At 60.8% G+C, this 27347-nt stretch overlaps 1 protein-coding gene and 1 long non-coding RNA gene across 3 annotated transcripts; one reads left to right on the top strand and one right to left on the bottom strand.

Moving 5' to 3' along the window:
• Positions 1–48: 48 nt before the first annotated feature.
• Positions 49–26822, top strand: UPB1 (beta-ureidopropionase 1). Of its 2 annotated transcripts, XM_004017506.5 has the most exons (10): positions 49–171; positions 5939–6110; positions 7531–7618; positions 11521–11615; positions 15962–16123; positions 17832–18001; positions 22253–22334; positions 23364–23406; positions 24671–24825; positions 26396–26822. In XM_004017506.5, exons 1-10 carry the CDS (start codon positions 68–70, stop codon positions 26477–26479), a joined length of 1155 nt encoding a protein of 384 aa, XP_004017555.1. In that variant the 5' UTR covers positions 49–67; the 3' UTR covers positions 26480–26822. The 2 variants fall into 2 exon arrangements, with proteins under 2 accessions (XP_004017555.1, XP_060256861.1); XM_060400878.1 differs by lacking the exons at positions 24671–24825; positions 26396–26822 and adding an exon at positions 23506–24269.
• On the bottom strand, positions 24348–25557 carry LOC121816888 (uncharacterized). The gene is made up of 2 exons (XR_006056600.1): positions 25474–25557; positions 24348–25380 (listed from the first exon to the last, which is right to left on the bottom strand). It is a non-coding gene; the product is annotated as an uncharacterized LOC121816888 (long non-coding RNA).
• Positions 26823–27347: the final 525 nt, after the last annotated feature.

The raw sequence follows: 27347 nt of genomic DNA, 5'->3' as shown, positions 1-27347 counted from the left end.
CGCCTCCTCCCCCCGGGGCGAAGGGCAGCAGGCACTCTAGGGCTGGACAAACGTGCGGACCTCAGCCATGGCCGGGTCCGGGTTTGAGTCGCTGGAACGGTGCTTGGAAAAACATCTGCCACTCGGAGACCTGCAGGAGGTCAAACGCCTTCTCTATGGCAAAGAGACCAGGTGCGTGGAGCCAGACTGGCCGGGCAGGGGGCTTGGGGTGGGGCTCGGGGTCCCCTGGGGCCAGCGGGTGTGGATCTGGGGGACCACACCGGGGGCTTCCGGGTCTGAAGGGCTTTGCGGGGGCGGTGGTGAATCCTGGATTGGCGAGCTGAGACCCTGAGTTCTCTAGATGGGACCTCAGCTGCACAACCCACTGTAACCCTTAGGAGCCTGGAGGGAAGGACAGTTTTGCTCATTTGCGCTTTCCCTGTGATCACCCAGCTTTCTTTCCAGCTTCCAGTGACCCGCTCCTTCCCCGGCACCAGGCCTGCCCTCTGGCTGGCTGTCTAGGTCGGCACCTCCAGCCAGAGCCCCCATCAGGCCCACTGGAGGTCCTGCCCCCCGGCTCCTCCTTTCCGCAGTGACCGGCCTCTGGGTCCTGGGATGGAGAGGCCTCTGAATCTGGTTGGCGAAGGGACCTTTCCCACTGGCAGGTCCCAGGAGTTAGTTCCCATGCTCGGAGCTAACTCCCAGCCTGCTGTGGGCATCGCTGGGACTTTCCAAGGGCAGTGCGCTCTTGGACGCCGGCAGCGCAGGGCTGGAAGACACTTGCCCTTCTGCTCCTGTTTCTCTTTGGTCCACTTTTCTCAAAGCAACCAGAAGATGTAACTCATATCCTGTTTAAAACTCTATAAGGGATTCCCACGGCCCTTAGAATGAAATCCGAACTCTGACCCTACGCAACTCCTGACCAGACATCCTTCCACTTTCTTGCCCGTTTGTGGGCTCCCCCCATCCAGCCACACCACACACTCCCTGACCTCGTGGCAGTGACCTTGAAGCACCTGGTCAGCTCCCCTGGAACTGGAGGGGGTTAATTGGATCAGAGGGCCCCAGCCACCAGCTCATGTGGCGTTCTGGCGGGGGTGGGGACCGGACCTCAGAGCCCCAGATGTTTTCACAGGTAGTGGATAGTAAAGGGGGAGCTTTGGGGGTTAGCGTGGTGCCGAACGGTGTCCAGAGGGCTCTTCATCCCCAAAGAGGGTGCCTGGGACTGCCCACCCTCAAGGCCCCTCCAGTGGGCTGATGCTGGATTACTGCCTCCCATGCCACCTGTGAAGGCTCACGATGGGGGAAACCTCTGAGAACTGGGGCTCCTAAGGAAAGTGCCCTGAAGCAGGGAGTATTTAAAGGTGAGGCAGGCAAGTTCCCCTGGGAAAAGACAGAGCTCGCGGGTGTCAGAGAGAGTGCTGGGAATAGAGAAGTTTCCCGCGTAGGTGACAGGCCAGGACCCGTTCTAGAGCTCAGGGTAAAGGGCTGCCTTGGAAGGACTCTGTGCACACACTGGGATCACTCCAGAGCAAGGAAAGACTGGCGTGGAAGCCAGATTCCGTTCATCAGTGACCACCAGGCCTCTTCCTGGGGCTTGGCTCACGGCAACCGAGTCAGTGGTTCCGCTTTCCATTCTTCCTATTTTCCCTCTCCTTGGTTCTGTTCCACCCTGCGCTAGGCCCTTCCGAGCTTCACTCTGGGGTTTTAACCGTTTGTACTTATGATTGGGTGGGATTTGGCTATGAATGCGAAGTGAAGATGGAAAATTACTCATTTAGAAGTTCGTCTGTTCGTGGAACTTTCCTGGAGGCCCAGTGGTTAAGAACCACCTCCAGTGCAGAGGGGATGGGTCCAGCTTCTGGTTGGGGACCTAAGATCCTGCACGAAACGTGAAAGTATTAGCCGCTCGGTTGTGTCTGGCTCTTTGCGACCCCATGGACTGTAAACTCTGTCCATGGAATTCCCCAGGCAAAAATCCTGGAGTGGGTAGCCATTCGCTTCTCCAGGGGGTCGTCCCGACCCAGGGATCCAAGCCAGGTCTCCTGCCTTGCGGGCGAATTATTTACTCTGAGCCACCAGGGAGACCCCAAGATCCCACTTGCCTAGAGGCCAAAAAACCAAAACGCAAAAGAGAAGCAACATTGTAACAAACTCAATCAAGACTTTTAAAAAATTACCCACATAAAAAAATGTATTTAACAAAGTCTTTTGTTCATTTCTCATGGTCCGACTTGGGTATGGCTGCCTCTGTGGGGGCATGATGGAGTCCTCCCCTAGACTCCGCCTTCACTCCACGCAAGACCGGCTCCTCTGAGTGCTCACTGGCCCCAAGACAAAGGTGACGCTTAGCAAGTGTTTAGTAAGTGAGTGAGCTAAATGGGCCTTTGCTTGTGCCAGACAGACGAAATCCCCAAAGAGCATCAAGGCACGGTTTAAGACAGCCAGAACCAAGAAGCATTTATTCATTCAACAAACATTTATTGAGCGTTTATTTTTGTCTCAGGCACCAGAGGTCCTAGGATGAGTTAGCCACGGTTCCTGCCCTCAAGGGGCTTCCGTCTTTTGCTGGTTGTCCTGCTCTGCAAGAAGGCATGCGGGGGAGCTGAGGGGGTGCATATGGACGGGGTTGGGGCAAGTGGGGGAGGCTTCTGGGGCGCCAGGCTTCAGCTGCGTCCTGAAAGAGACTGCGGAGTTGGTCCGGAGACGGGAAGGGGCTCCGCTGCTCCAGGCCAAGGCGCAGACAGCAGGGGACAGGCCCGTCTGGGGGCTGTGGCTGTAGAATACTGTGGGGGCTCGCCCAGGAGAGGAGGTGGGAGTAGTCGGGGTGGATCCTGGGGGCTCCTCCTCTGCAGAGGCGGCAGGATTGTCCTGGTGGTGCTGGGAGCCTTCAGAGCATTTGCAAAGGGCAGGTGGATGGTGGGGAGGCCTAAACCGGGCAGAGTGCCTGGGGGCAGAGAGGAGGAAGGGTCCCAGAAGTCTCAACAGGCGGTGCGGCAGCCAGCCTGGCACAGGGGGTGTGGGCCCTTGGGAGGCCCGTGTGGGTTCACCTGATGAGGTGCAGCTGGGGGGCAGGCCGGCGCGGCAGGTGTGCTCTGACAAATGGCCGTACGCCGCGTGGCTTCAACCAAGGAAATGTATCCCCGTGGTTCTGAAGACCAGAAGCACAAAAGGCAGGGTGTTGGCAGGGGCACGGTCTTCCAGAGGTTCCGGGCAGCGTCCTCCCAAGGCTTTTCTGCTTTCTGGCGGCTTCTGGTTTCCTGGGCCCGTGGCAGCATCACGCCGGCCTCTGCCTCTGATTCCACACTCTTTTCTGCCCGTGTCTCTCCTCTGGGCCTTCCTTTTAAAACCCAGCACTGGCTTATTCGGGCTCCCCCAGGTGATACCAAGTGATCTTATCTTGAGATCTTTAATGCCGTCTGCAAAGACCCTGTTTTTCCCAAAAAGTTCCCCAGTCACGAGTTCTGGGTGTTAGGATGTTGAGCGTATCTTTTCTGGCGGAAGGGGTGCACAGGTCAGCCCACAGCCTGTTACAAAGACTCCAGAGAGGTGGTGGGCGCTGGCTTGGGGTTGTCCTAGGGACGGTCATTGCAGGTGAAGGGGTGGGTGCAGAGGAGAAGTCTAAGGGCAGAGGAAGTGGAGATTCTGTGGGAGGCTCCAGAGGCAAGGATGTGAGGTTGCAGGACCCGAGGGCCAGTACCGAGGAGGCAGCTCAGACTGGGGACAGACTGTCGGGCGACTCAAGGAGGTCTGGAAGGGTGGGGACCGCAGGGAGTCCAGGTGGCTTTAGCAGTCAGAAGGCTGCTGCTGCTGCTGCTAAGTCACTGCAGTCGTGTCCCACTCTGTGCGACCCCATAGACGGCAGCCCACCAGGCTCCCCTGTCCCTGGGGTTCTGGTGCTTCCTAAACAGGAGAGGAGAGACTCAAACAGCTGTCATGGCGAACTGTGGTCGGTCTGCAGGAGATAGGGAACGGCGCCCAACGGGTGTACAGCGCTGAGCGAAAGAGTGCCCGCAGCAGAGTGGAGCGCACAGAAGGGCCCCTTTGTGCGTGTGACGTACACGGGAAAATGCTGGAAAGAAGCGGCAGACGTTGAGGGGCTGTCTCCAGGCTCCGGGAGGGAGGGGAACTCGTTTGACATTCTCCACCGTTTGAGTTTTCTTTTTTTCCCCTCCCCAAGAGCCTGTGTTTCTTTTGTAACAAAGCTCTGGTTTAATTATTTAAAATGCAGATCCATTAGAGGGGAAGAAGTTCCAGAAGCCAGAGGTTGCCAAGGAAGCAGGGGCTGGGCTCCCTTGGGCAAGGCCTGCCTTGACCCCAACTGGAAAGGGGTCTGTGGGGCCAGGACAGGAAGTGATGGGCTTTCCTTCTTGGAGTCGTAAGTGAGGCCCTCAGGGTGGGGGCCTTAGCCACCGGGTGAGGGGCAGAGAGCCCGCTGCAGGCACCAAGGGAGGGCTGAGGGCAGGAGAGAGCCCACGTGTGAGGTCCTGGTCCGTTGGCTGGGCTCCGTCCACCGCGGCTGTCTGTCGCCCCACTGCCTCCGTGAGCCGAGCCCCTTGGTGGAACCAGGACACGGTCGGGGGGTGCATCTTGAGGGCCAGGTGGGTTCTCCAGGAGGAAGTGGGGCAGGGCCGGGTAGGCCAGGATAACAGGAGGGCAGGGAAAGCCTCCAGGATGTGGCCCCAGGCCTCGGGGCCAGGTGTCCCCAGGGAGCTGGGGTGGGGCGGGCCGGCCAGAGGCTGCAGGACCAGCTTACACCTGGGGGGCTTGTGGACCTCTGGCGAGCTTTCCCAGCCGATGTCTTCCTCCTGGCTGAGGACAGGCCGCTCGCCCAGCCCCCCGCTGCAACGGTGACTTGTCCTGGGGGGCGGGGGACCGTCTCTGAGGCCCCCACGGCAACAGGAGGCACGGTGTGGGCTTTGCAGCTATTTCTAACCTGTCGCAGTGCACGGAGCCCTGACGAGTTTGAAAAGCAGGCTGACTGTCAGGGCGGAACCCAGCTCCGAGCTGTCAGGGAGCCGTCACGGAAAGCGCCTGGCAGGGGGGCGGTGGCAGGGGGGCTTGGGCTGACAGGGCTGTGATTTTGAAAGAAACGTTGTTAAGTAAGGGATTCAAAGTGGGAGAGGAGTATTATTAGATAACGGCTGTCAGGCAATTTTCTGAAGCATTCTTGGGGTATTTCGTAACCCTCTCGCCCTCTAGATGGTCAGCTCTTCCTGGGCCCTCTCCTGCAGGTTCCACCCCTGGGCGGGGGCACGGAGCAGGCATCAGCGTTTGCCGTTTGGCCCGTGGTCACTTTGGTGGGAGATTTTATCAATAATCCACTTGCCTCTGTTAATAAACCACACACCGGGAGAAGCCCTTCAGCCTTTGGTCTGGATGCCCGGGCCCCACCTCGCCCGTCCGGCACCGGGCTGGGAGCTGCCCTCTCCGCTGGGGGTCCTGGCAGGGCAGGGGTCGCCAGACACTCGTGACCCTCTGTCCTGCTATCAGTCCTGGCCTCCTGCTCGCCTGTCTCCTTACAACCTGCTGTGACCCCCCCAGCTCACAGAGCCCTCTGACTCCAGTCCACAGATGTTTGGGGGACTCCGTCCCCTCTCACCTATGCTGAGACTTCAATCCCCGCCCCCGATTTCAGCAGCTTGAACATCAACCTCTTGCCTAGGTTCCCTGCCGCCCCGTCCCCCTGCCCTCCTCTGTGGGGCCTAACCACTTGGCCTGCCGGCTCCAGAATCCAGTTGAAGCCATTCTCCGCCCGCCGGGGCCCTTGGGGGTGGGGCGGTCCCCCGTCCTGCAGCCCCGCCCCAGCTTCCCACAGGTGGTCGCGGCCCTGGCCAGCTCCTGCGCCTTCCTGCCGGGACACCGCATGCACCCCTTCTCGGCTGGAGGAGCGACTGCGGGTGTCGTCAGGTGCCGCGGACCCACTCAGCTCATCTGCCCTCTGCCTTCCTGCGTCTAGGAAGCTCGACCTGCCCGGCGCGGCTCTCGAGGCCGCCTCCAGAGGGGACTTCGAGCTGCAGGGCTATGCGTTCGAGGCCGCCGCGGAGCAGCAGAGAAGGCCCCGGACCGTGCGTGTGGGGCTCGTTCAGAACAGGACCCCGCTCCCCGCGGACACACCCGTGGTGAAGCAGGTAGGCCTCTCCCGCCTGTAAGACTTGGTCACGGTCCCCACTGGCCGATCAGCTGCCCTGCCCTGGTGTGCCCCCCGCCCCGGCCCTCCAGCCACGGTCCCTGCTGGCTGACCAGCTGTTCTGCCCTGGTGTGGCACCCCCCCCCACTGGCCCTTCAACCATGTCCCTTGCTTTTCTCTTTCTTTGGCTCCTACCACTTTCTCCGCCTCCCTCTCCTGGGATGGAGTTCAAGTTGCCAGGGAGGAGGCCACCCTTGGGCTCCTGCTCTCTCTGTTGGAACCCTGCCTCTTGGGCTTTGGCCAGCGCACATGTCTGTCCAGCCCGTGCGCCTCTGCCTGGCTCCTCGGTGCGGGAGTCACCCGCGCAGCCTCCATCGGGTTGCAAATCTGTCTCCTTGGCCAGTCCAGGTTGTCAGGAGGTCATGGCGGGGCAGAGACGTGGTCCTTACCTCCCCACCCCCCTCCAGCACCTAGGAATGTGCTCCCAGCTCAGCCTCTGCAGGGCCCTGTAGGGGGGGCACCCGGTGTCTCTGGGTTTCAGCCTGGCCCCACCAGGTTCCACTGGTCTGTCTCTAAACAAAAACACTTCCAAATGTCTCCTGGGAGCCAGACAGCGGGCTGAGGACATGGATAATTTGAGGATGCCTCTCCTAAGGAGCTCGTGGGGTCATGAGACGGGAAAGCCCGGGGGAGCGGCGCTGCTGTCGGGGTGCACGTAGGCTGGGGGGCAGCCCAGGTACCCCGATTCTCGCCCCCACCATGGACGACACGTGAGAACACACGCTGGGCAGGTCAGGTCGGGGGGAGGGAGTACGTTCTGGTAGAGGGCGCAGCTGGGCGTCCTTGGAAGATCAGGAACACGCGGGGACAGAGCTGGCAGGACTGGGCATCCCCACAGCTGCAGGCGCAGGGTGTCCTGAGTGACCGGGGTCCCAGGGCTGGGGGACACAGGGGGAGGTGACCCAGGGGACGGCTCTGGAGTGTGCTGGGCCCCTCTCTCAGGAAGCAGCTCACATCTCAGCAATGCCACGAGGCGGGCAGCCTTCTCCCCATTCTCCAGACAGGGAAAACCCAGGCTCAGCGAGGCGGCGTCCAGTGCCTGAGGGACCCCAGGGCCTCTGCCCCTCCACCTTTGCCCATGGCTTCGGGCCCGAGGACTGTCCCCCATCCCAGAACCTCCCACCCTGCACGTCTTCCTGGAGCGGGCCGGGTGGGGGATGGACGTTAAAGTTGGCCTTAACCAGTAGAACCCGAGAAGGAAATGGCAGCCCACTCCAGTGCTCTTGCCTGGAGAATCCCAGGGACGGGGGAGCCTGGTGGGCTGCCGACTACGGGGTCAGCCAGGGTCGGACGCGGCTGACGCAACTTATTAGCAGCAGTAGAACCCAACGGGCTCTCACGCTCGCTGTTTGACTCGCCAGGTCGCTGCCCTACACAGACGCGTGGAGGCCGTCGTGGAGGTGGCTGCCATGTGTGGGGTCAACATCGTCTGCTTCCAGGAGGCGTGGAGTAAGTGCCCCTCCCGACGCTTTCTCTGCCGCTTGCAAAACCGCAGTCCTACCTCCACGTCGCCGAGAGCAGCTGCTGCTGCTGCTGCTGCCAAGTGGCTTCAGCGGCGTCCGACCCTGTTCTGCTTTCTGTCCCCGCGCATCTGACGACTCTGGGGCCTCGTGCCAGTGGAATCCTGCAGTGTTTGGCCCTTGGTGTCTGGCTGGTCTCGCTGAGCGTCGTGTTTCAAGGCCCGTCCCTGTTGTTGCGAGTGTCAGACTGCCCTTCCTTTCCGTGGCCGCATAATATCCCATTGTTTGGATGGATCCCGTTCTGCTTACTCTTTCTCCCACCCCCGTCTTATCTTTAGTGGCTTGAATAATCCTTGGTGCATGACAGGTGCTAAAAATATTTGTTGGGTGGTTTAACCAACTTCTTCTCTTTCTTGGAAAACTCCCACTCATCCATCAAGGCTTAATGTGGACACCCTCTCCTTTGGGGGGCCCTGGGGGCTCCCCTGCGCAGAACTAAGCACCCCACCAGGTTCCCATTGAGCGCCCCATCTCAGCTGGCATCTCCTGAGGGCAGGGCCGTGTCTAAGTCCAGAGCGTGACTTGAGGAGCGCTGGTTCAGTGAATGGGGGACCCCCTTTTCCCTCTGATTTGCAAAATATGGTTAGAACTTTGCAGCCAGCCTCCCCCAACCTGCCTTCCACATGCGGCTTTTGAAAGTTTGTTGACACTACAGGGGTTGTGAAAACAGGAAAAGAAACCATTCAGATGGAAATGGAGAAATGTGGAGAGCTTAGCAGCCTGAAACGAAATCGGAAGGGAGGTCTTATCCTCTTGGGGCCCTTGAGTCTCTCCTAATGCTCTGAAAGCTGCGAGTGAGCGGTCATTAGGGATCTTTCTTCGTTATCAACAGCGTTCTTGTTGGCTTCCTTAAAATAGCTCATCCGTCTTCACCCAAGGAGCCTGGGGAGTCTTGAGCCCGGTGCCAAGGCCCCCGGGGCTGCTTCTGGCAGAGTCCGCTGCCCACTTCGCTGCCTCCGTGGGCCACGTCCCGGGCGGCCGAGATGGTTGTGGTGCCACCGTCCTCCCAGGTTGCCAGGGACTGGAAGGGACTGGGGAGCCTGGTGCCCCGCTTCCTCCTCTGTGGGATGAAGAGTCACGCTCACTTCACAGGGGTATCGGGAGAGGCTGCCTCTCACCAGGCCTGGCACCGTGCTGGGCACGCGGCCCGGGTTTGGGAAAGACTGTGACGACTTAAAACAAAAAGTGCAGCACGTGAGAGTTACGTTTTATTGGGGGCAATATGAGGACTGCAGCCCAGGAGACAGCCCCTCAGACAGCTCTGAGAAGCTGCTCCGAAGGGGTAGCGGGGAAGGTCGGTCTCTGTTGATTTTGGTTACGGGGGGGCGCACGTATGTGTTTTTCTGGTAGAAAGTTTCTGCTGGTCTCGTGAAGCTTCTGTTCAGGGGGAACAGTCGCCACCACGAAGGATTCTCGTGCTTTTCTAGACACGAGGGCATACAGGAGCTGGCTCGTAACGTCAGCCTCTGAGAACACCTACCTCCCTGAAGACCTGTCCCGCCAGGTTCCCGGGGCACAGTGCCCCGTTTCTGCTCTGACAGTGAACTCCTGCAGGGGGTGCTGGGGGTCAGCAGCGGCCACAGCACAGTCATCTGCTCCTTGCAGAGGTACATGGCAAGCCCCCCATGCAGGTGCCAATTTGTGGTCGCCAGCTGATGACAGTGAGGCCACACACGCCCTGTGCAGCAACCAGGTAAAGGCCTCCTCGGCCACATCCCACAGCTTTCCCACAAACCTTCGCTGCAGGCCGGTCGGTTTCAGAGCTGTCCAGCGGCATTAACACTGTGCAAATGCCGAGTGAATACTTGCCTCTGTGTGGCAACCTCAAGTTCTGCTTTTTCGGGCGTTGTGGATTTTTTTTTTTCTTCAAACATTTTCCACCCTCAGCTGGTGGGGGAACCCACAGGTACAGAGGGCCAACTCTGCACGGAATTGGTCCAAAGAAGGAATTCAGTGCTCCAAGTCACGAAGGAAAAGACAGCAGCTCGGCAGGAAGTGGGCAAAGGTTGCGGAAGGACCCGGAGGATGAGTCCAGAAGAGCCAGTGACCACTCGGCTGGGGCTCCAGCTCGCCGGGGACGCGGGAGAGCGCCAGCAGACCAGCGCACGTGGAAGCGTGTGCGCGAGGTGGCGGAGCACGCTCGGCAGGAGTGCGCGCCTCCCTGGTGCCTACCGGCTGCCAGCCCCCTCCACCCCCACAGGGGAAACCTCCGCTGAGAATCTGGTGCCCTGGCACTCTTTGAATTGTTACCGCACCTGTGTGTACCTGCTCTTTCTTTTTTTTAAAGCACACAAACCTCAGTGAGTTATGAACCTTCCTGCTGAGCTGGCCCTCTCGATGGTGGGGCATCATCTATCCAGAGAGGACAGAAAGCATGCTTTTATCCCCGGAGAGCGCTCAGCCCATCCAGCATGTCCCAGACTTCTGCTGGGGCCATTGCACGAACAGCTCTCCTCGTTCCTGAAGAGGCCTCGGCCCCCGGGAGAAGGAGCATTCCTATGGACGTGGGAGGGGACCCTCGGACACCGTCTCCAAGAAGCCTTGGCTGTGCTCGTAGCAACCTGCAGGTCGGCCAGCAGTTTCTGGCTGTACCTTGTACAGAATTGTTTCACGTATGGTTTAGCCGCTAAATTGTGTCTGACTTTCGCAACCGCATGGACTGTAGCCCCCAGGCTCCTCTGTCCATGGAACTTTGCAGGCAAGAGTCCTGGAGTGGGTTGCCATTTCCTTCTCCAAGGGGATCTTCCCGACCCAGGGATCGAACCCGCATGCCCCGCATTGGCAGGCGGATTCTTTACTGCTGAGCCACCAGGGGCTCCCTCTGTGTGTGTGTGGTTGACCTTTTGGTAGCATAGACAGAGCATAAAGCTGACCATTTTAACCATTTTTTGGTGGGTTCAGTTCCGTAACATTCAGCGCACGCACATTGTCCTGTAACCATCGCCACTGTCCGCGTGCAGAGCCTTCTCACCTGCCCACTGATGCTCCAGCCCCTCGAACAGCAGCCCGCCGTTCTGCGCGCCCCCCAGGCCCGGCACCCGTCCTTCCGCTCTCTGTCTCCGTGAACCTGCCTGTCCTGGGCGCCCATGTGAGTGGCCCGGTGCAGCGCTTGTCCTCTGTCTCCCTTATTTCACCGCACGCAACGTCTTCAGATTCATGGGGTTGCAAAGAGTCGGACACGACTGAGCAACTGAACTGAGCTACTGTCTTCAGGGTCCACCCATGTTGAAAGAGTCGGACACGACTGAGCGACTGGACTGAACTACTGTCTTCAGGGTCCACCCATGTTGGAGCAAGTGTCAGAATTTCCTGCCTTTTTAAGGCTGAATAAGGTGGCTCAGCGGTAAAGAATCCGCCCGCCAATGCAGGATACGTGCGTTCGACCCCTGGGTCGGGAGGATCCCCTGCAGAAGGAAATGGCCACCCGTTGCAGTATCCTTGGCTGGGAGAATCCCCATGGACAGAGGAGGCTGGCGGGCTACGGTCCACGGGGTCACAAAGGGTCGGACGCGCCTGAGCACACAGCACAGTATCCCACCGAGTGGGTGGACCGCCGTCCAGCCATTCGTCCGTGGGTGGACCCGGGTCGTTTCCATCTTTCGGCCGCTGTGAGCCTGGGTGTGCAAGCGTTTGTTTGGCTTTCTGCTGCAAGTGTGTCTAAGACCGTAGGCAGGATGGCTGGCCTCTCCCCTAGAAGCCGGGAAAGGGGAGGGTCTGCCCGTCGTCCATAGCCGGGGGTGGCCTCAGGAGGCAGGCCCCCCACACCAGGCCGAGGGGCCCCCCCAGAGGCCCTGAGCCTGGGTGTGACTCTGGCCTGCCTCCTCTCCACAGCGATGCCCTTTGCTTTCTGTACGAGAGAGAAGCTTCCGTGGACGGAATTTGCCGAGTCAGCAGAGGACGGGCCCACCATCAAGTTCTGTCAAGAGGTAAGACGTTAAGCGGCCTTCAGCTGGCAAGCCAGCCCTGGGGGCGGCGGACACATGCAGGTCAGAGCCTGGCCGCTGCGGCCGGGGTGGTCCTGCCCCAAGGCCAGTGCGCCCGCCTGGCTCTGGTTTTGCAGATAAGAGTAGATCAGACTATTTATTGCCCTTTTTTTTTCTCAAGTGTCCTTTCACTTGAAATCAGTTTCTGAGCCAGAGGAGCCCTTCATGCCTTTTTAGAAAATGACATTAATGAATTCAGGTTATTCGTGGCTGCACTAGGCCTCCGTTGCTGCGTTGAGGTGAGTGGGGGCTCCCTCGAGCTGGGCCCCCCGGGCCTCAGGGGTGCCGGCTCCGGCGGTGGCCATTCCCGCTGCTGTCTGGAGCGCGGCCTCACTAGTCGGGGTGCACAGGTTTAGTGCTCTGCAGCAGGTGGGATCTTCCCTGACCGGGGATCAATCCCGTGTTCCCCGCATTGGCAGGCTGATTCTTCCCCGCTGGACCCTCCAGAGAAGTTCCCTGTCGTGGCTTTTTAAGTGAGGGAGCTGCAGCCCGCAGAGGCGGCCTGGGGGTGACCCGCCCAGAGCAGGGTCTGCAGCCGGCAAGGGGCGGGCCTGGCACCTGGGGACTAGGGTCAAGCCCACGTCCCTGGCCAGAGCCCTGTACCCCACTTGCTGGGGCCTGACAGGTGTGGCCCGTCTCATCAGTGTAGAAACTGGGCCTCATTTTTCTTTATTTAAACCTCATAGTGTGTTCCAAGATTCTGTTTCTACGCATTGTCCAGGAAGGGCAGCTGTGTGGAGGCAGAGAACAGGTCGGTGGCTGCCAAGGGCTAAGCGGGGAGAAGGGATGAGCAGGGATGCTCACGGGGACGGGGTTTCCGCTTGGGGCGTTGAAAACTTTCTAAAATTAGGTTGTGGTGTCGGTTGCACAACTCTGAGTGTGCTAAAAACCACGGACTGCTGCCCTTTGAAGCGATGGGCTTTACGCTCCTTGAACTGTCTTCATGGAGTGGCCACCCCCAAAACCCCCATGACGTCCCACATGGTGGCTTATGCTCACTCTCACCTCAGAAAACTCCCGTCGTTCCTACGGAAATTTCGGGGCTTTTGGACCACAGTGACCCTGTCAATACCGAGCCGTGATTCCAAGCAGCCCTCTTCTCAGGCTGCAGGGGGATGCCTCCCAGCCACTAGGTCAGTTCTGTGCCTCGGACAAGAAGATGACAAGGACCGGGCAGGAAGTGATCGCGGACGGCGTGCCTGAGCCAGGACGGGAGGAAGAAAGGGCAGGAGGATGGGAGTGCGCTGGTCCAGGGCACCCGTGTCCACATCAGGGCCCCAGGGCCACGGCCGCCCCTGCGTGGCTCCTGGCATCCTGCGGTCACCGTCCTGTTGCTGAGGTCGGGGGTAGCAACGGGCTGAGCACAGATGACCGGCTGGGGCTGCTCCTCCTGGCCCCCAGATCCTGCAGTTCTCATTTGAGACAACAGGAATCTGGTATCCAAGAGTTACGTTTGGTTGGGTTCTGGGTTTCTGGGTTTTTTTGGGTAGATGAGACATACGATTTTTTTTCCTTTTTTTAATCTTTTTTTTTTTTTTGGCTGCGCCAAGAGGCATGTAGAATCTTAGTTCCTCAACCAGAGGTTGAACCTGTGCGCCTGCAGTGGAAGCGCAGAGTCTTAACCACTGTGCTGCTGCTGCTAAGGCGCTTCAGTCATGTCCGACTCTGTGCGGCCCCAGAGACGGCAGCCCCCCAGGCTCCCCCGTCCCTGGGATTCTCCAGGCAAGAGCACTGGAGTGGGTTGCCATTTCCTTCTCCAATGAGTGAAAGTGAAAAGTGAAAGTGAAAAGTGAAAATGAAGTCGCTCAGTCATGTCCCCATGGACTGCAGCCTACCAGGCTCCTCCGTCCATGGGATTTTCCAGGCAAGAGTACTGGAGTGGGTACCATCGCCTTCTCCACTGTGCTGCCAGAGAAAGCCCTGGTTTTCTTCTTTTTATTGCGCTAAGAGGGCTTCCCAGGTGGCTTGGTGGTAAATGATCTGCCTGCCAATGCAGGAGAGGCGGGTTGGGTCCCTGGGTTGGGAAGATCCCCCGGAGGAGGAAATGGCAGCCCGCGCCAGTATTCTTGCCTGGATGCTGTCAGGGACGAGGAGCCTGGCGGGCTGCAGTCCGCGCGGTGGCAGAGTGTGTGGCGTGCCTGAGCGCGTGCACGGCGGCAGAAACCACGTCTCCGGTCACCTCAAGCACTCCTAGGCGTCCTGGTCGGGGGTGGTGAGTGCCTTCACAGCGTTGCGCGACAGGCCTCCAGAAGTCGTCATCTTGCAGGCCCGAAACCCTCCAGCCACGCATCAAGCCCGCTCCACCTGCAGCTGCGGGCACCTGACCCGCTTGGTCTCTGTGAATTCGGCTGCTTTCGATGCCCCACCTGAGCACACGTCTGCAGTGTCGGTCCTTTTGCGCCTGGCTGGCTTCACTTGGCACGACGTCCTCAGTTTCATCCACGTCAGAGACCACAGCCACTTCACCCGTGGGCCAGGACCGCCTTCCTTCTTAAGGCTGGACAACACTCCGTTCAGTCCATCCTAAAGGAAATCAACCCTGAATGTTTGTTGCAAGGACTGATGCTGAAGCTCCAATACTCTGTCGACCCAATGCAAAAAGCCAGCTCGTCAGAAAAGACCCTGATGCTGGAAAGATCGAAGGCAGGAAGAGAAGGGGGCGGCGGCAGAGGATGAGCTGGTTGGATGGCATCACCGACTCGATGGACATGAGTTTGAGCAAGCTCCGGGAGGTAGTGAAGGACAGGGGAGCCTAGCAGGCTACAGCCCATGGGGTCACAAAGAGTTGGACACTACCGAGCAGCTGAACAAAATGACAATACTGCGCTGCAAGCATGCGTGAAGCCGCTCAGTCGTGTCCGACTCCTTGTGACCCCAGGCGCTGCAGCCCGCCAAGCTCCTCCGTGCATGGGATTTTCCAGGCAAGAGCACTGGAGAGGGGTGCCTTTGCCTTCTCCGACTGCGTGCGCACGCCACGCTTTATCTGGTGGGGTTGCCCCCTCCCTTGGCTGGTGTGAGCAGCGCTGCTGGGGGCACGGGTGAGCACTGGCACTCTCCCGCTCAGCTGCCAGCCCTGTGGCGCTGGCATTTAACTCCGTGAGGAGCCCAACATCATTTATACTCGTGCTGGCATTTTATGAAGGTTCCCGTTTCCCCACACCCTTGTCAACGCTCCTTATCTGCTTTTTTTCGTTTTGTCTCGTTATTGCCTCCGGGTCTGAAGGTCTGTGGGAAGTGGCGTGAAGGCTTGCTTTTATTTTATTTGTACTGCGGGGTCTGTGATCTTTGTCGAGGGGTCACAGGGTTGGAAAACGTAAGACTTTGCTCTCTGCACCCTTTAGAATTAGGAAATCAGCCTTAGCCACACTAGAAAGGTCCCCGGGGCTATGTTCAGTGTTTCAGAAATCCTGATATAACCTGTATAGTGCTGATATAAGCCCAGGCTCATGGAAATGTCAAGTGATTTGATTCTGACTGGAACTGTTTAAGTGTAGACTGCTTAAGAATCGGGAGAGTGGGACTTCCGTGACGGTCCAGAGGTCCAGACTCTGCACTCCCCCTGGCGGGGGCAGAGCTCAGCCCCTGCTTGGGGAGCTCATATCCTGCACACCAGCTGATCCCAGGCCAATATTACGTACAACCAGCGACTACCCGTAAAAGTATAAACCACAACAACACAGAGAATGCAAAAACGCAGCCAGTGGGAGACTGACGCTCTCTCTCCTAGATCTTGGATCAAGGAGAAATCAAGGATTACACCATGTCTGGGAGGAGAAGATTACACGGACATGCCATATTCAAGCAACGCAAACTGATGGCATCGAATCGTGCCACATGAAAGAAACATCTAAAATCAGAATAAAGTATCTTGCCTGTTGGCGCAGACGACATTGTTCGGTCACTAAGTCGTGTCCCACCGTTTGTAACGTGGCACACGGTAAATGAGGTGAAGAAACGGTTCTTCTCGCTTGTAGGGCGCATTTCAGGTCTTTGGGGAGACCCAGAAGTGGGATCGGGGGTCCTGGGGTCATTCTGGGTTTACTTTTGGGGGCGTGGCCCCCGCAGCAGCTGCACCGGCCGTCCACTCCCAGCGGGGGTGCCCGAGGACGAGGCCGGTTCCTATGTAGCTAAGCTTGGGCATCAGAACAGCGCTGGCATTTGGTCTTTAAAAGGACAAGCGTAGAGAGAGCGAGGAGCCCAGACGTTATCTAGGAGGACCCTCGAATCCTTCCGTAAAAACATCCGATGCGCGCTTTGAAAGGAGGGTGGCGCCACGTCTGTTTTTCCAGCTGGCGAGGAAGCACAGTATGGTGGTGGTGTCCCCCATCCTGGAGCGAGACTCGGCCCATGGGGACGTCCTGTGGAACACGGCTGTGGTCATCTCCAGCTCTGGAGCGGTCCTGGGCAAGACGAGGAAGAACCACATCCCCAGAGTGGGCGACTTCAACGAGGTGAGCCACCCCGCCTGGGCCCGTGAGCGGCCCTGCCGCCGCATGGTGTGACTGCCCCGCGTCGCCCTGCGTCACGCGGGCGGCTGGGGTACAGTGGGCGTCCCGGGCGAGTCCCCACGTGTCTCTAGCACAGAGGGCTGTGTTCTTGCATATATTAATATTTTTAAAAATGTAACCCGAGTCGGCCTCCTGGAATTCTTCTTGAAAGTGAGGAGCATGTTTTCAGGTCTACTTTGACCTTCTGCTTTTCTGGATATTCTGTTCAGTTTTTTGAGAGTTTGATGTTGAAACTCCAGCGAAAAATTTTAGTTTACTTAAAAAAAAAAAATTGTAAACTGTATGTCACTTTGTCCTCTATTTTCCAAGTCTCCCGTCAGTGTGTTATCACACTTCCATAATTTAAACAATAAAGAGGGAAAGAAAAGCAGCGCATGAGGTAAGGCCAGCACCGACGGCGCACACGCATGAGGCGATCGCCGGGCCCTGCAGGCCCTGAGCGCCTCGTCCGTCAAGGTCTGGTCCCTGTTCGGGGGTGGGGGGATCCTTGTCTGGGGCTCCCCCAGGGTCCGAGTGTCAGGCGGCCGTGAGGGCTGCGCGTCTGAGCACAGCTGTGAAGGCCAGGGCTTCAGCCCGTGCTCAGGGCCTAACTGGTTGGCTGTCCTAACTGGTTAACGCCCATCGTGGGTGGAGGGAGGTGGATGTTGGCTGGTGGGAAACGGACCTCACCTAACGCCTGAGGTCTGAAGTCTGAGCTGGGTCTGCAGTAAGTACAGCTGTTCAGGGTGTGACGCCCTCTGCCCTCCCCAGCTGTGAGGGTCCCAGCTGCTCCCAGGCCGGTCGGGCCGACGTGAAGGGGTGTGCAGAGCTGGCCGAGGCCCCCAGAGGAGAAAGAAGCACCCAGCGTGCCCCAGGGACCGCTGGAGGCGGGGGGCAGCAAGACGTGCCCCCGAACCTGCTCACTCTGGGCTTAACCCTGAGCTCCCCGCAGAGAGCGCCGGGCGTGTCTCGGTGCACCGGGACCTGCTCGCGTGTCCACACGGTGCACACATCCTGGCTGCTGCCCAGCTCGGCCGAATGTTGAGGTTAACGGGAGGAGGCAGAGGCAGGGAGCGGACCTGCGTGGGACCCTGGCCGGCACCCCGAGGGGGCTGGCAGAGTTGCCAGGACTGTGTCCTGCCTACCGGCCGTGGGAGACGTCCTTGACCCCAGGCAGTCTGTCCAGGGAGGCCCGTGGAACAGGGCACTCCCTGGGAGGAATTCCAGTCTCAGATGGGCCTTGGTCGGTGGCTCAGATCACACACGTTGGCGTGTGCCCCCCCCCAAGCCGGCGGGGTACAGATGGCTGGTGAGGACGTTGACCACACGCCTCAGCCTCTAGTGGTGCTGGGATGAAACCTCACCCAGTTTATCCTTGACATACTGCGGGAAGAAGCTCTGGGGGCTTTCTGCCGCGTCACCGCAGGTCTGCGGGCAGGGGCTCCAGCCACGGTGCTTTCCCCTCGGGCGAGCTTGCTCGTGTTGTGCCTGGTTTTCCGGTTTGGGTTTTTTTTTTTTTTATTTTTAGTTTAAGTGGCCTGAAATTTTGGAGTTTAGAGTCATACCAGGAGTGTCTCTTCGGGAGGATGGGCGATGTTTTCATTTTTCTGTCAAGCCTAAGGAAAGGGAAGCTTGGCGGCTCAGCATCCGTCCGCGGCCCTCTGTCTTCCAGTCCACATACTACATGGAGGGAAACCTGGGCCACCCCGTGTTCCAGACCCAGTTCGGGCGGATCGCCGTCAACATCTGCTACGGGCGGCACCACCCCCTCAACTGGCTGATGTTCAGCATCAACGGGGCCGAAATCATCTTCAACCCCTCCGCCACCATCGGAGCGCTCAGGTCACTGGGCCCAAGGGGCCCGGCGGGGGCCCGGGGGCCGGGTTTCGGGGCGCAGAGGCGGGTTGGGTGAAGAGCAGGCAGGTGACCACCGGGATGTGCAACGTCCCCGAGCCCCGGGACGGTGAGTGCTAGGGCCAGCCAACTTAGGCGTCCGTTACAGTCCCCGCCTCGAAGAGCTGAGGGGTCTCCCCAGGTGGTGCTACGTGGTCACGAACCCACCTGCCGATACAAGAGACGCAGGAGATGCGGGTTCGGTCCCTGGGTCGGGAAGACCATCCCCCTGGAGGAGGGCAGGGGAACCCACCCCAGTGTCCTTGCCTGGAGAATCCCCACGGACGGAGGCGGCTGGCGGGCTGCAGTCCCCAGGGGTCGCCCAGACTCGGACACGCCATACTGAACAGCAGTGCCCTGCTGCGAAACGCCGTCCTTGGCTGCGGCGAGGTCTCGGGCAGGGCCCGCTGGCAGGATTCGGGAAAGCTCCCCTTCTAAGGGCCGGAGCATCGGGGGTTACCCGAGCAGCTTTGGCTCCCCTCCCGTCCAGCGCGGGTGGGCGGCGATGGAGGGGTCCGAGCTGAGAGGGTCCTTGAGAGATCAGTCAAGGGTCTCTGCCACCTGCGTTTACCCAGCCACGTGGTGTTAGCCTTATCCCTGAGCAGACAAAGCTGCTGTCACAGGGTGGGGGGCGGGCTCCGGGGCCTCCCCGGGACGCTCACTGGGCTGCAGTGACTGGCACCAGTGCCCTTTCCTAGCTTCGCCCTCCCCAGCAGCGGGTGGTTTCCACCTTTGCCTCATCAAGGAGCAGGAGAGCGCCGGGCATCTGTGCGAATGCCTCCCTCCCCAGCTCGCTCCCCCCAGAGCATTCCGGGGTCTGCCGTGTCATCGGAGGGGGGGGTTGGCGGGTGTGGGGAGGGGGAGTGTCCATCCCCGGTGGAGGGGGGCAGCTCGGGGGCAGCCTGCAGTCCCCTGGGGGCCCACCCTGTCACTCCTGCCCTCGCTCGCCACAAGATTTCCGAAATTTAAATGTGGGGACATAGCCGTCATTTCACCTCGAACTTGCTGCTGAAAGTGGGGCCCCCTCCCTCAGCCCTCAGCACACTGATCTGCGCGGCCGTCCCTTACAGAACAACCCCGTCCTGTCTGTGTCTGGGGGAGGGGGCGCTCTTGGGCACACGGAGGCGGTCACGTCTGGGGTCTCCTCCCCACCCCCAGAGAGGCAGCGGGCAGCGTGGCCGCTGTGACAACGCGTCCCCTGAGAGTCGTGAGGAAGAGTGGTTCCTGGTCGTCCAGCCAGCAAGCCCGGACAGACGCCCCGGGCCACGCCGCAGAGCAGCCACGTGTTACACACACAGCGAGCGGCATCACCCAGAGGGGTCCCTGAAGCCAGTGCCCCCCGGCGCACAGCCGCGCGCAGGCTGGGAGGGACACAGCCGTGGCCTGGACTCAGGTGTCACCTCTCCGTCCGAGCGCTTCTGGGCTTTTATCAGCCCCAGTTAAGCAGACAGAAGCTGCTCAACATAAAACACGCCTGATGGCTCGTGACCTTGGCTTGTGAACGGCTGTCCGTCTTCCTTCCTTGGACAGCAGTGGTCCCGCCCACTCGCGCCCTCCAGGGAGGGTGTGTTTCTGCTGGCGACCGAAGCGCTGACGGGTCTTTTGGAAGCCCCATGTCTGAGCAGCTCCCACAGCGTTCACCCCGTTGCGCACTCAGCCGCTCAGTCATGTCCGACTCTGTGCAACCCCGTGGACTGCAGCCCACCAGGCCCCTCTGTCCATGGGATTCTCCAGGCAAGAAGACTGCAGTGGGTTGCCAATTCCTCCTCCAGGGCATCTTCCCGCCGGAACCGTGTCTCCCATATCTCCTTCTCGCTGAGCCATGGGGAAGCCCTCACACCCTTGACCAGATAATTACAGCCTGAAAACCTTAGCTTGAGGGCACTTTGGCGAGAGCAGAGGAAAGCTTCCTGCGTGAAGTTGCTCAGGGCCATGTGACGGACAACAGGGAAAAGCTGGAAGGGAGAGAGCGCTCACGGTCAGCTCCTCTCCCCCAGCGGACATCGTCCAGCCGTCCTGGGGCTAACACAGCTCCGTGACCCCTGCCTCTGAGCAGAAGGGACGTTTCCAGGCTGGGCTCAGAACCCTGCCGAGACTCTCCTTGCCGAGGATGGCTGTAGAGTGTGGAAAACGGTACAGCAGGCGGTTCGCTAGGACGGAGGGGACGCAGGGTGAGTTTCCTAAAATACTGAAGGGTTGTTTGTGGAATCGATGCTGAGGGTTTACAAGCAGGAGGCCCGGCAGAGACCCACCAGCTGCACAGCAGCCTCGGCTCGCAGCTTCTAGAAGCACCCATCCCCTTCTCTGACATCTCCCACCTCCTGTATCAGCACCCCTCCCCCCACACACACGCCCGTGCGCGTGCAAACACGTGTGTCCTCGCGGGAGTGGGCAAGGTGTCCGCACATAGGGTCCCCCAGTTCCGAGCACCCAGTGGAGGCACAGTGCAGTTTGATGAACCGAGTCACCGTGAGCCCTGCAGCCGAGTGGTCAGAGGTTTCCGCCCTCCCACCCTTCCCCACTGTGGCTGATTTCAGGGGCTGGTGCACCCCGCCCGCCCGGCCCAGCCCGGCTCTCAGGAATCTCCAGCCTTGTCTGAGAGCCTCGGTGTCCTGCCGGCCGGGGGTTGGGTCCTGGCCCCCTCACCCTCCCTGGAGAACTGCAAGACGTGTGTCTCCCGGCGCCTGCTCCACAGCTGTCTATTTAATTCCCGAAAATGTCAGCGACGGGCGTGTTTCTGTAAAAATCCTTTCTTAAAAGTTTTGTCAGCTCAGCCGAGCAACTGGGGGGAGAAAAACAGGAAAATGAGTCCCTCCGTCAAGGCTGGAATTCTTTTTCCCCCTCCAGACTCGTGAACGCTGCCGAGAATTAGGCTTGTGACAAGCACCCACCCACCCCTCCACCTACTCCCTGGTCTCAGCCAGGTGCACGCTGACAGGAAGGCTCCGGGGCCCTCCGCTCCCAGGCACCCCGTGCTTCTGAGTGGGCTCGCAGCCCTGCACCCAGAACCCTGACGGCACTGTTCCTCAGACCGCCAGTGGCCAGCAGGCCCGCTGAATTCCATGGCACGTTTTGCTGGTGGGCTGCGGACGGACAGGTGTCCGCAGGAGCAGAGTTTCCCACGGAGTCCCTCCACCCCTGCAGGCGCTGGACCTGGGGAGCTCAGCTGTGCCCGCGTGGGGATGTCCCCGTCCTGTGCCCATAGGAGAACCAGGGTGGGGGGCTCTGCTTCGAGGCTCGGGGTTCAGAAGAGGGAAATGGGGGGGCAGCTCAGGGGAGGTGATGCCCGCCTCCAGCCTGAATTCCTCTCAGGTTTACTATTTGCTGGGCCCGAAATCTTGCCCCGCAGAGACAGATGGCTTTGCAAAGCGGCATGACAGGGCTCCCCCTGGTACCTCCAGTGGTAAAGAGCCCGCCAGCTGAGGGTTTGACGCCCCCCTAGCCCGGGTCTGGAAAATTCCCCTGGAGGAGGAAACGGCAACCCACCCTAGTACTCTTGCCTGGGAAATCCCGTGAACAGAGGAGCCCGGTGGGCTGCAGTCCATGGGGTCGCAGAGTGTCGGATATGACTTGTACTACAAGGGTAGGGGCTGGGGGGCACACAGGCCCCCAGGCCCCCAGCTCCCTTCTCATGTCTACTGGCCTGGGGGGGGGGTGGGTTCCTGACCCCACCTGGGAGGAGGGAATGAGGCAGAAGCAGCAGCTAAGGGGGTCCTGCCAGGTAGCACCCCCTAACCCGCCAGACACTTCAGCTGCCAAAGAAAGGGACGGATGTTTCCTGAAGCCGTGAGCTGATGCTTGTCTGCACAGCTTCCCTTTGGGGAAGCTTCAGAAAAGGAAACTTAGGGCGAGGATTTCCTTTTTTTTGACCGCACCCATGGCCTGTGGGACCTTAGCTCTCCGACCGGGGATTGAACCCGTGCACTCGGCAGTGGGAGAGTCTTAACCGCTGCGCTGCCTGGGGGGCCCCAGGGCGAGGCTTTGATCCAGGGCTGCCGCTGGTGCGTCGGGCGCCCTCCACAAGGCTGCTTCGGCCCGAGCCGGGACGAGCTGGCCTGTTGGTGGTGGGTGTGGGGTCGCCCGTGGGCGCCGTGAGCCCCGCGGCAAGACTGGCAGCCCGGCCGCAGCTCAGGGCCGAGCGTCCGCTGAGTCAAAGGCTGGGAGGTTGGCAAGCTGGCTCCTCTCCTTCCTCTCGCGCAGTGAGTCCCTGTGGCCCATCGAGGCCAGGAACGCAGCCATCGCCAACCACTGCTTCACCTGCGCCATCAACCGCGTGGGCCAGGTGAGTCCCTGAGGCCCAGCCTCCGGGGGCAGCCCCGGCAGAAGCCAGGCGGGAGGAGCGGCAGTGGCGGGGGCCCAGGAGGGGACCCCGGGGTCCCACCCCCTCTGGGCACACACGCCCCACACCCCGGGGTCCCGGCACGGGGAGCCTGGCCGGGCCGGTCGCCGTGAAAGCTGGCACTGCTCAGGCCCTCTTGCGCTTGCGGCTGAGGTCATTTTCAAAGGCTCTCAGCCCATGACCACCACCCAGTACCTGCTTTCTTCCCGTCCTCCCCCAAACCTTGACCTCAGGCACCGAAAGATTTGAGTACAAACACCGGGTATTTATTACATAACAAATCCTCTTCCGCATTCTTGCTAATCAGATGTCAGACTCTACTCAGAGCATCTGATCAGCCTGAGATAACCCTGAGTGGGTCCACAGGAAAGAAACTTGGTGTTTTAACCAGCCCGTACGTGGCGCCCCCTCCTGGCTGGACGCGCAGTCTTGGGGAAGGTATCGAGAGCGGGTATCCCTGCTGTCTGCGCTGCCCCCAGGCTGGGCATTGTGAAGCCCCAGATGCCCTCCACGGCCCCAGAGAGCCAGTCTCCACAACGGCTTTCTCTTCTCCCAGCAGACGATAAGCTCCTGAAAGCAAAATCGGGGTCTTTCCCCCGGGGCTGGTCAGATGCCCGGCTGGCCGGGGGGCTGGGACTTGGGGGGCATAGGCCCATCAGGCCGGTCCACATGGCTGTGACTGTCCTGGGTCCCTCGCCCTGGCTGACTCTGACGAGCGTCCCGCCAACGCCCCCTAGAGGTGTGTCTTGTGCGTGCAGGCTAAGCCGCTTCCGTCGCGTCCCGTGGACTGCAGCCCGCCAGGCTCCCCCGTCCCTGGGCTTCTCCAGGCAGGAACACGGGAGTGGGCTGCCATTTCCTCCTCCAGGGGACCTCCCCGACCCAGGGACCGAACCCGCGTCTCTTGTGTCGTCTGGCGCTGGCAGGAGGGTTCTGCACTCTTAGCGCCATGTCTCACCTCGGTTTCATTTCCAGGAGCACTTCCCAAACGAGTTCACCTCTGGGGATGGCAAGAAAGGTGCGTCCAGCTGGCTTTCCGTGGGGCTGACTTTCCGTGGGGCTGACTTGGGCGGGGGAGAACCTGGATGTCCCTTGTCCATCTGCTGTCTCCTGGCAGGACCCACCCCACAGACCGTGTCTGCACATCTGCCCCCTGCCGCTCTCGTGTGGACCCTGGGCCTGTGGCCCCCTGGCACCCCAGATGAGAATGGAGTAGGGACTGGGGTGGAGATGGGCCAAGCCGTGGGGGCGCCCTCTGTGAGCTCCCTGAAATAGGGGTGTATATCCCACCCTGCAGACCACACCCCTCACCCCCCAGCTGTCCAGGCGCCCCCGGAGCCCAGCATGGCTGCCTTGGGTTCCTACCCATAGCTTATTTGGCTCTGCAGGCAGGGCTGGAATCTGCCACGCCCGGCCCCTCCTCTCTGGCCTGGAATGTGGGAGGGGGCCACCCCCATCTCCAAGGAGGTGTCTGGGAAGCAGAGCGGGGCTGAGCAGGCGTGCCTCCCACAGCAGTATTTCCTGAAAGAGCTCAGATCCCCCCACTTGAGGCCTGGGAGACTGGAGCCTCTGGCCCCGTGGGGCTTCTTGTCACAGGACCGGGGTCCTGCCGGCCCTGGGCGGCACACGCACACTCCCCGCACACCTTTGGGGTGGCCGGCAGCCCGCTTTACTGGTGAGGGGCCCGAGGCCTGGAGGGGGGTGAGGGCGCGACACGGCTGGGCGGGGCCGAGCTCACCGTGGGGGCCACGTGACTCCCTTGGGCCGTGGTGGCTGATGCTGGGGACCAACAGCTCTGCCAGGGAGGCCTTAGACCGGTTCCCAGGGTCGGGACCCCCTGGTGGTCCAGGGGCTGAGACTCCGCACTCCTGCTGTGGGAACTGGGTTCAACCCCCGGCCAGGGAACGGGATCCAGCATGCCACAACTACAAAAATAAGCAAACGAACTATACGCATATATGCGTGCGTATCAGAAAAACAGCATTTTAATCTCAGTTTAAAGATCCCACGTGCAGCACCTAAGACCCAGCGCACCCAAACACATAATAGAAATAAATCAAAAATAATAAAAAGAAAGGTTCCCGAGGCAGAGGGGAGGGCGTTGAGGGCGACTTGCAGCCAGCGGCCGGGCGTCCAGGCCTGACGGGGGAGGCAGGTCCTCGGGGCCGCAGCAGCTGCTGGGGAGAGTGTGGGGGCCCTCGTCCTGGGCGTCTCCCCCACGTGGGTGCAGAGGCCACCCGCGTCTGCACGGGCTCACGGGCCTTGCGGTTGCTGCCCCGCAGCTCACCGGGACTTCGGCTACTTTTACGGCTCGAGCTACGTGGCGGCCCCGGATGGCAGCCGCACCCCCGGGCTCTCCCGCACCCGGGATGGGCTCCTGGTCGCCGAGCTGGACCTCAACCTGTGCCGGCAGGTGAATGACATCTGGGGCTTCAAGGTGGGTGTCCAGGCCCCTGCTCCTCCGCGCGGCCCGGCCCGCTCCCAGCACCAGGACTGCGCCGCTCCGGGCGGCCTGAGGGCCAGCCGCATGGGCCCCCTCCCTGAGCTGCACAGAAGGCCGGAGGCTGGGGCCTGGGAGGGGAACCACGGGGTCAAACGCTGCCGGGGCAGCAGGCCTCGATAAATTTCCCACTCATCTGATTTATTAGATTCTGGGCGCCTCCAAGCAGGTTCATCTCAATTCCATCTGTCCAGGGAGTAGAGTGGCTTGGCCTCACTAATCCTCTTTTCCTTCCCAGGCACTTGCACTGGGACGGCACCACAAGATGGATGCGTGTGTCTGGCTCTGCCCGTGGCCAGGCCCCAAGGCTGGGCCCGGACGATGGAGGGAAGTGGGCCTTGGCGGTGCTGCTGCCTTGCGAGCCACTTCGGCTCCTGGCCTTATGCGCCCGCTTGTAAAACAGGAGGCCTTGGGGGCCTGACACCCTGTAAGGAAGGTGGCGGGTCTCCAAGGCTCGTAAGTGCCCGCCTCCCAGAGCGGGATGCTTGCGGCCTGGGACCCCCCCACCCCGGAATACAGCGCGTCAGGCACACAGCTGGAGTGTCGCCCTGTTAGCCTCCCGGGGTGTTTCCACCAACTCCTTACCGGCTTCTCAGCACAGACGTCACATCGTCAGGATGGGATGCCGGCCCAGCGCTCCTGGGCGGGGGCGGGGGCGGGGGCGGGGGTGGGGGCGGGGGCGGTGCGGGGGGCCAGCCAGACGTGGGCTCCAGGCCTGAGACTCCTGTTTCTGTGAGCATGGGTCCTTGGGCACATTCCCTGAGTCCCAGGCGACTGAGCAACAGGGCGCTGCCCACGCGAAGGTCTCCTGTCTCTCGTCCTCCTGGGAAGCTTAGGTTAATGCCGGTTCCGCACGGATGGGAAGCGGGAGCCAGTAAGCTGAATGGCTTCTCATTAGTAACTTTCTGAAAGCGGAAGCCGTCCCCAGCTGTGATGACGGGCCCCGCTCCTGCCAGAGCCTTGGGAGGGAGGGGGCGGTGGGAAGGACGGGGTGAGAGCGCCCTGGGTGGGCTTTCCTGCCGCGCCCCAGCCTCTCCCCAGCCGCTGTGTCCAGGATGAGACGCCGCGTGCAGTGGGTGGCCCTCCAGAGCCAGGCCGCCGGGGTGTGGATCCCGGGGACCCACTGCTGCCAGTGGGCGGCGGCAGGTCAGCCCCTCTCGGGTGGAGGCGCGGGGGGCAGGACGGCCCTCCTCCCCCTGCCTGGGAGCCGCCACGCCTTCCGGTGGAAGATCACAGAGCTGCTCCAGCAGCAGGGGCCGGGGGCGTGAGTCACGTCGGCCTCCGTGATCTTCGCCACCGCCCCGGAATCGGGGTCGGAGGGGTCACGCCGGGGTTGGGCCGGGGTGGCGTCTCCGAATCCCAGCCTGAGACCATCCTGGCCTCCGGCCCGCCTTCCGGTCGCATTTCTGTCCCACAGCTGCCCTCTAGTGGCAGCAGGCGAGGTGTGCGAACGAGGGCGTTCAGAATGAAACGGAACCACTCCAAGTCCCGCTGTTTTCGCTTTCAGATGACGGGCAGATACGAGATGTACGCTCAGGAGCTTGCCGAAGCTGTCAAACCCGACTACACCCCCAGGATTGTGAAAGAGTAGCGGCCGGCCCTCAGCCCGCGCCCGCCGGGGAGGGCACCTCTGCCCGCAGCGGACGGGCCAGGGCGCCAGGCTCTGCTGAGTCTGGGCTCTCCCTGCGGGCTCCCCGGTGGCGCTGCTGTGCCCGGGCGGGCGGGCGGGGAGGCTGGTCGGGTGAGGCGGGCTGGCGCAGGAGCACCGGGTTTCCTTCTCCGGGGATGAAAGCGTTTGGGGGCCGGGTGGAGAGGAGTGTTTCACAGCACGGTGGGTGTGCCAGAGCCGCTGAATCTGGTCACTCTGGTCACTTTGAGGTGGTTAAACTTTGCTGGGTGAATTATATAATGCAATTAAAAGATAATCCCAGGCACTGATTGTGCAGGATGGTTTGAAGCGAGACCGATGGGGGACTTGCCTGGTGGTCCAGTGGCTGAGACTCCACGCTTCCACTGTAGGGCGGGGCCGGGTTCAACCCCTGCTCGGGGAACTGAGATCCCACGTGCTGCCATTGAACAGTCCACGTGCCACAACAAAGATGGAAAATCTCGCTGGAAGGCCCAGCACAGCCGAATAAGAAGAGAAGTGAGGGACCTCCCTGGTGGCTCACCTGCCAGTGCTGGAGATGTGTGCTCCATCCCTGACCCGGCCAGGAAGACCCCACATGCCGTGGGGGAGCAAAGCCTGCGGGCCACAGCTGCTCAGCCTGAGCTCCAGGGCCTGGGAACCGCGGCTGCTGAAGCCCGCGCTCTGCAGCCAGAGAGCCTTCCGTTTAGAGTTGGCAGCGACTTCTGCGGACGGGGGACAGCCATGGAAGCTGTCACCTTGGCCAGGCTGCTGTCTCTGTTTACCCAATCAGACGCTAATCTGTGAAGGTATTTGGCCAGTGTGATTTAAG

The sequence above is a fragment of the Ovis aries genome, chromosome 17, assembly GCF_016772045.2.
Source record: "Ovis aries strain OAR_USU_Benz2616 breed Rambouillet chromosome 17, ARS-UI_Ramb_v3.0, whole genome shotgun sequence".
Taxonomy (NCBI): Eukaryota; Metazoa; Chordata; class Mammalia; order Artiodactyla; family Bovidae; genus Ovis; species Ovis aries.
The sequence above is the reverse complement of the archived record's forward strand: the minus strand, read 5'-3'. Positions and strand labels throughout refer to the sequence as shown.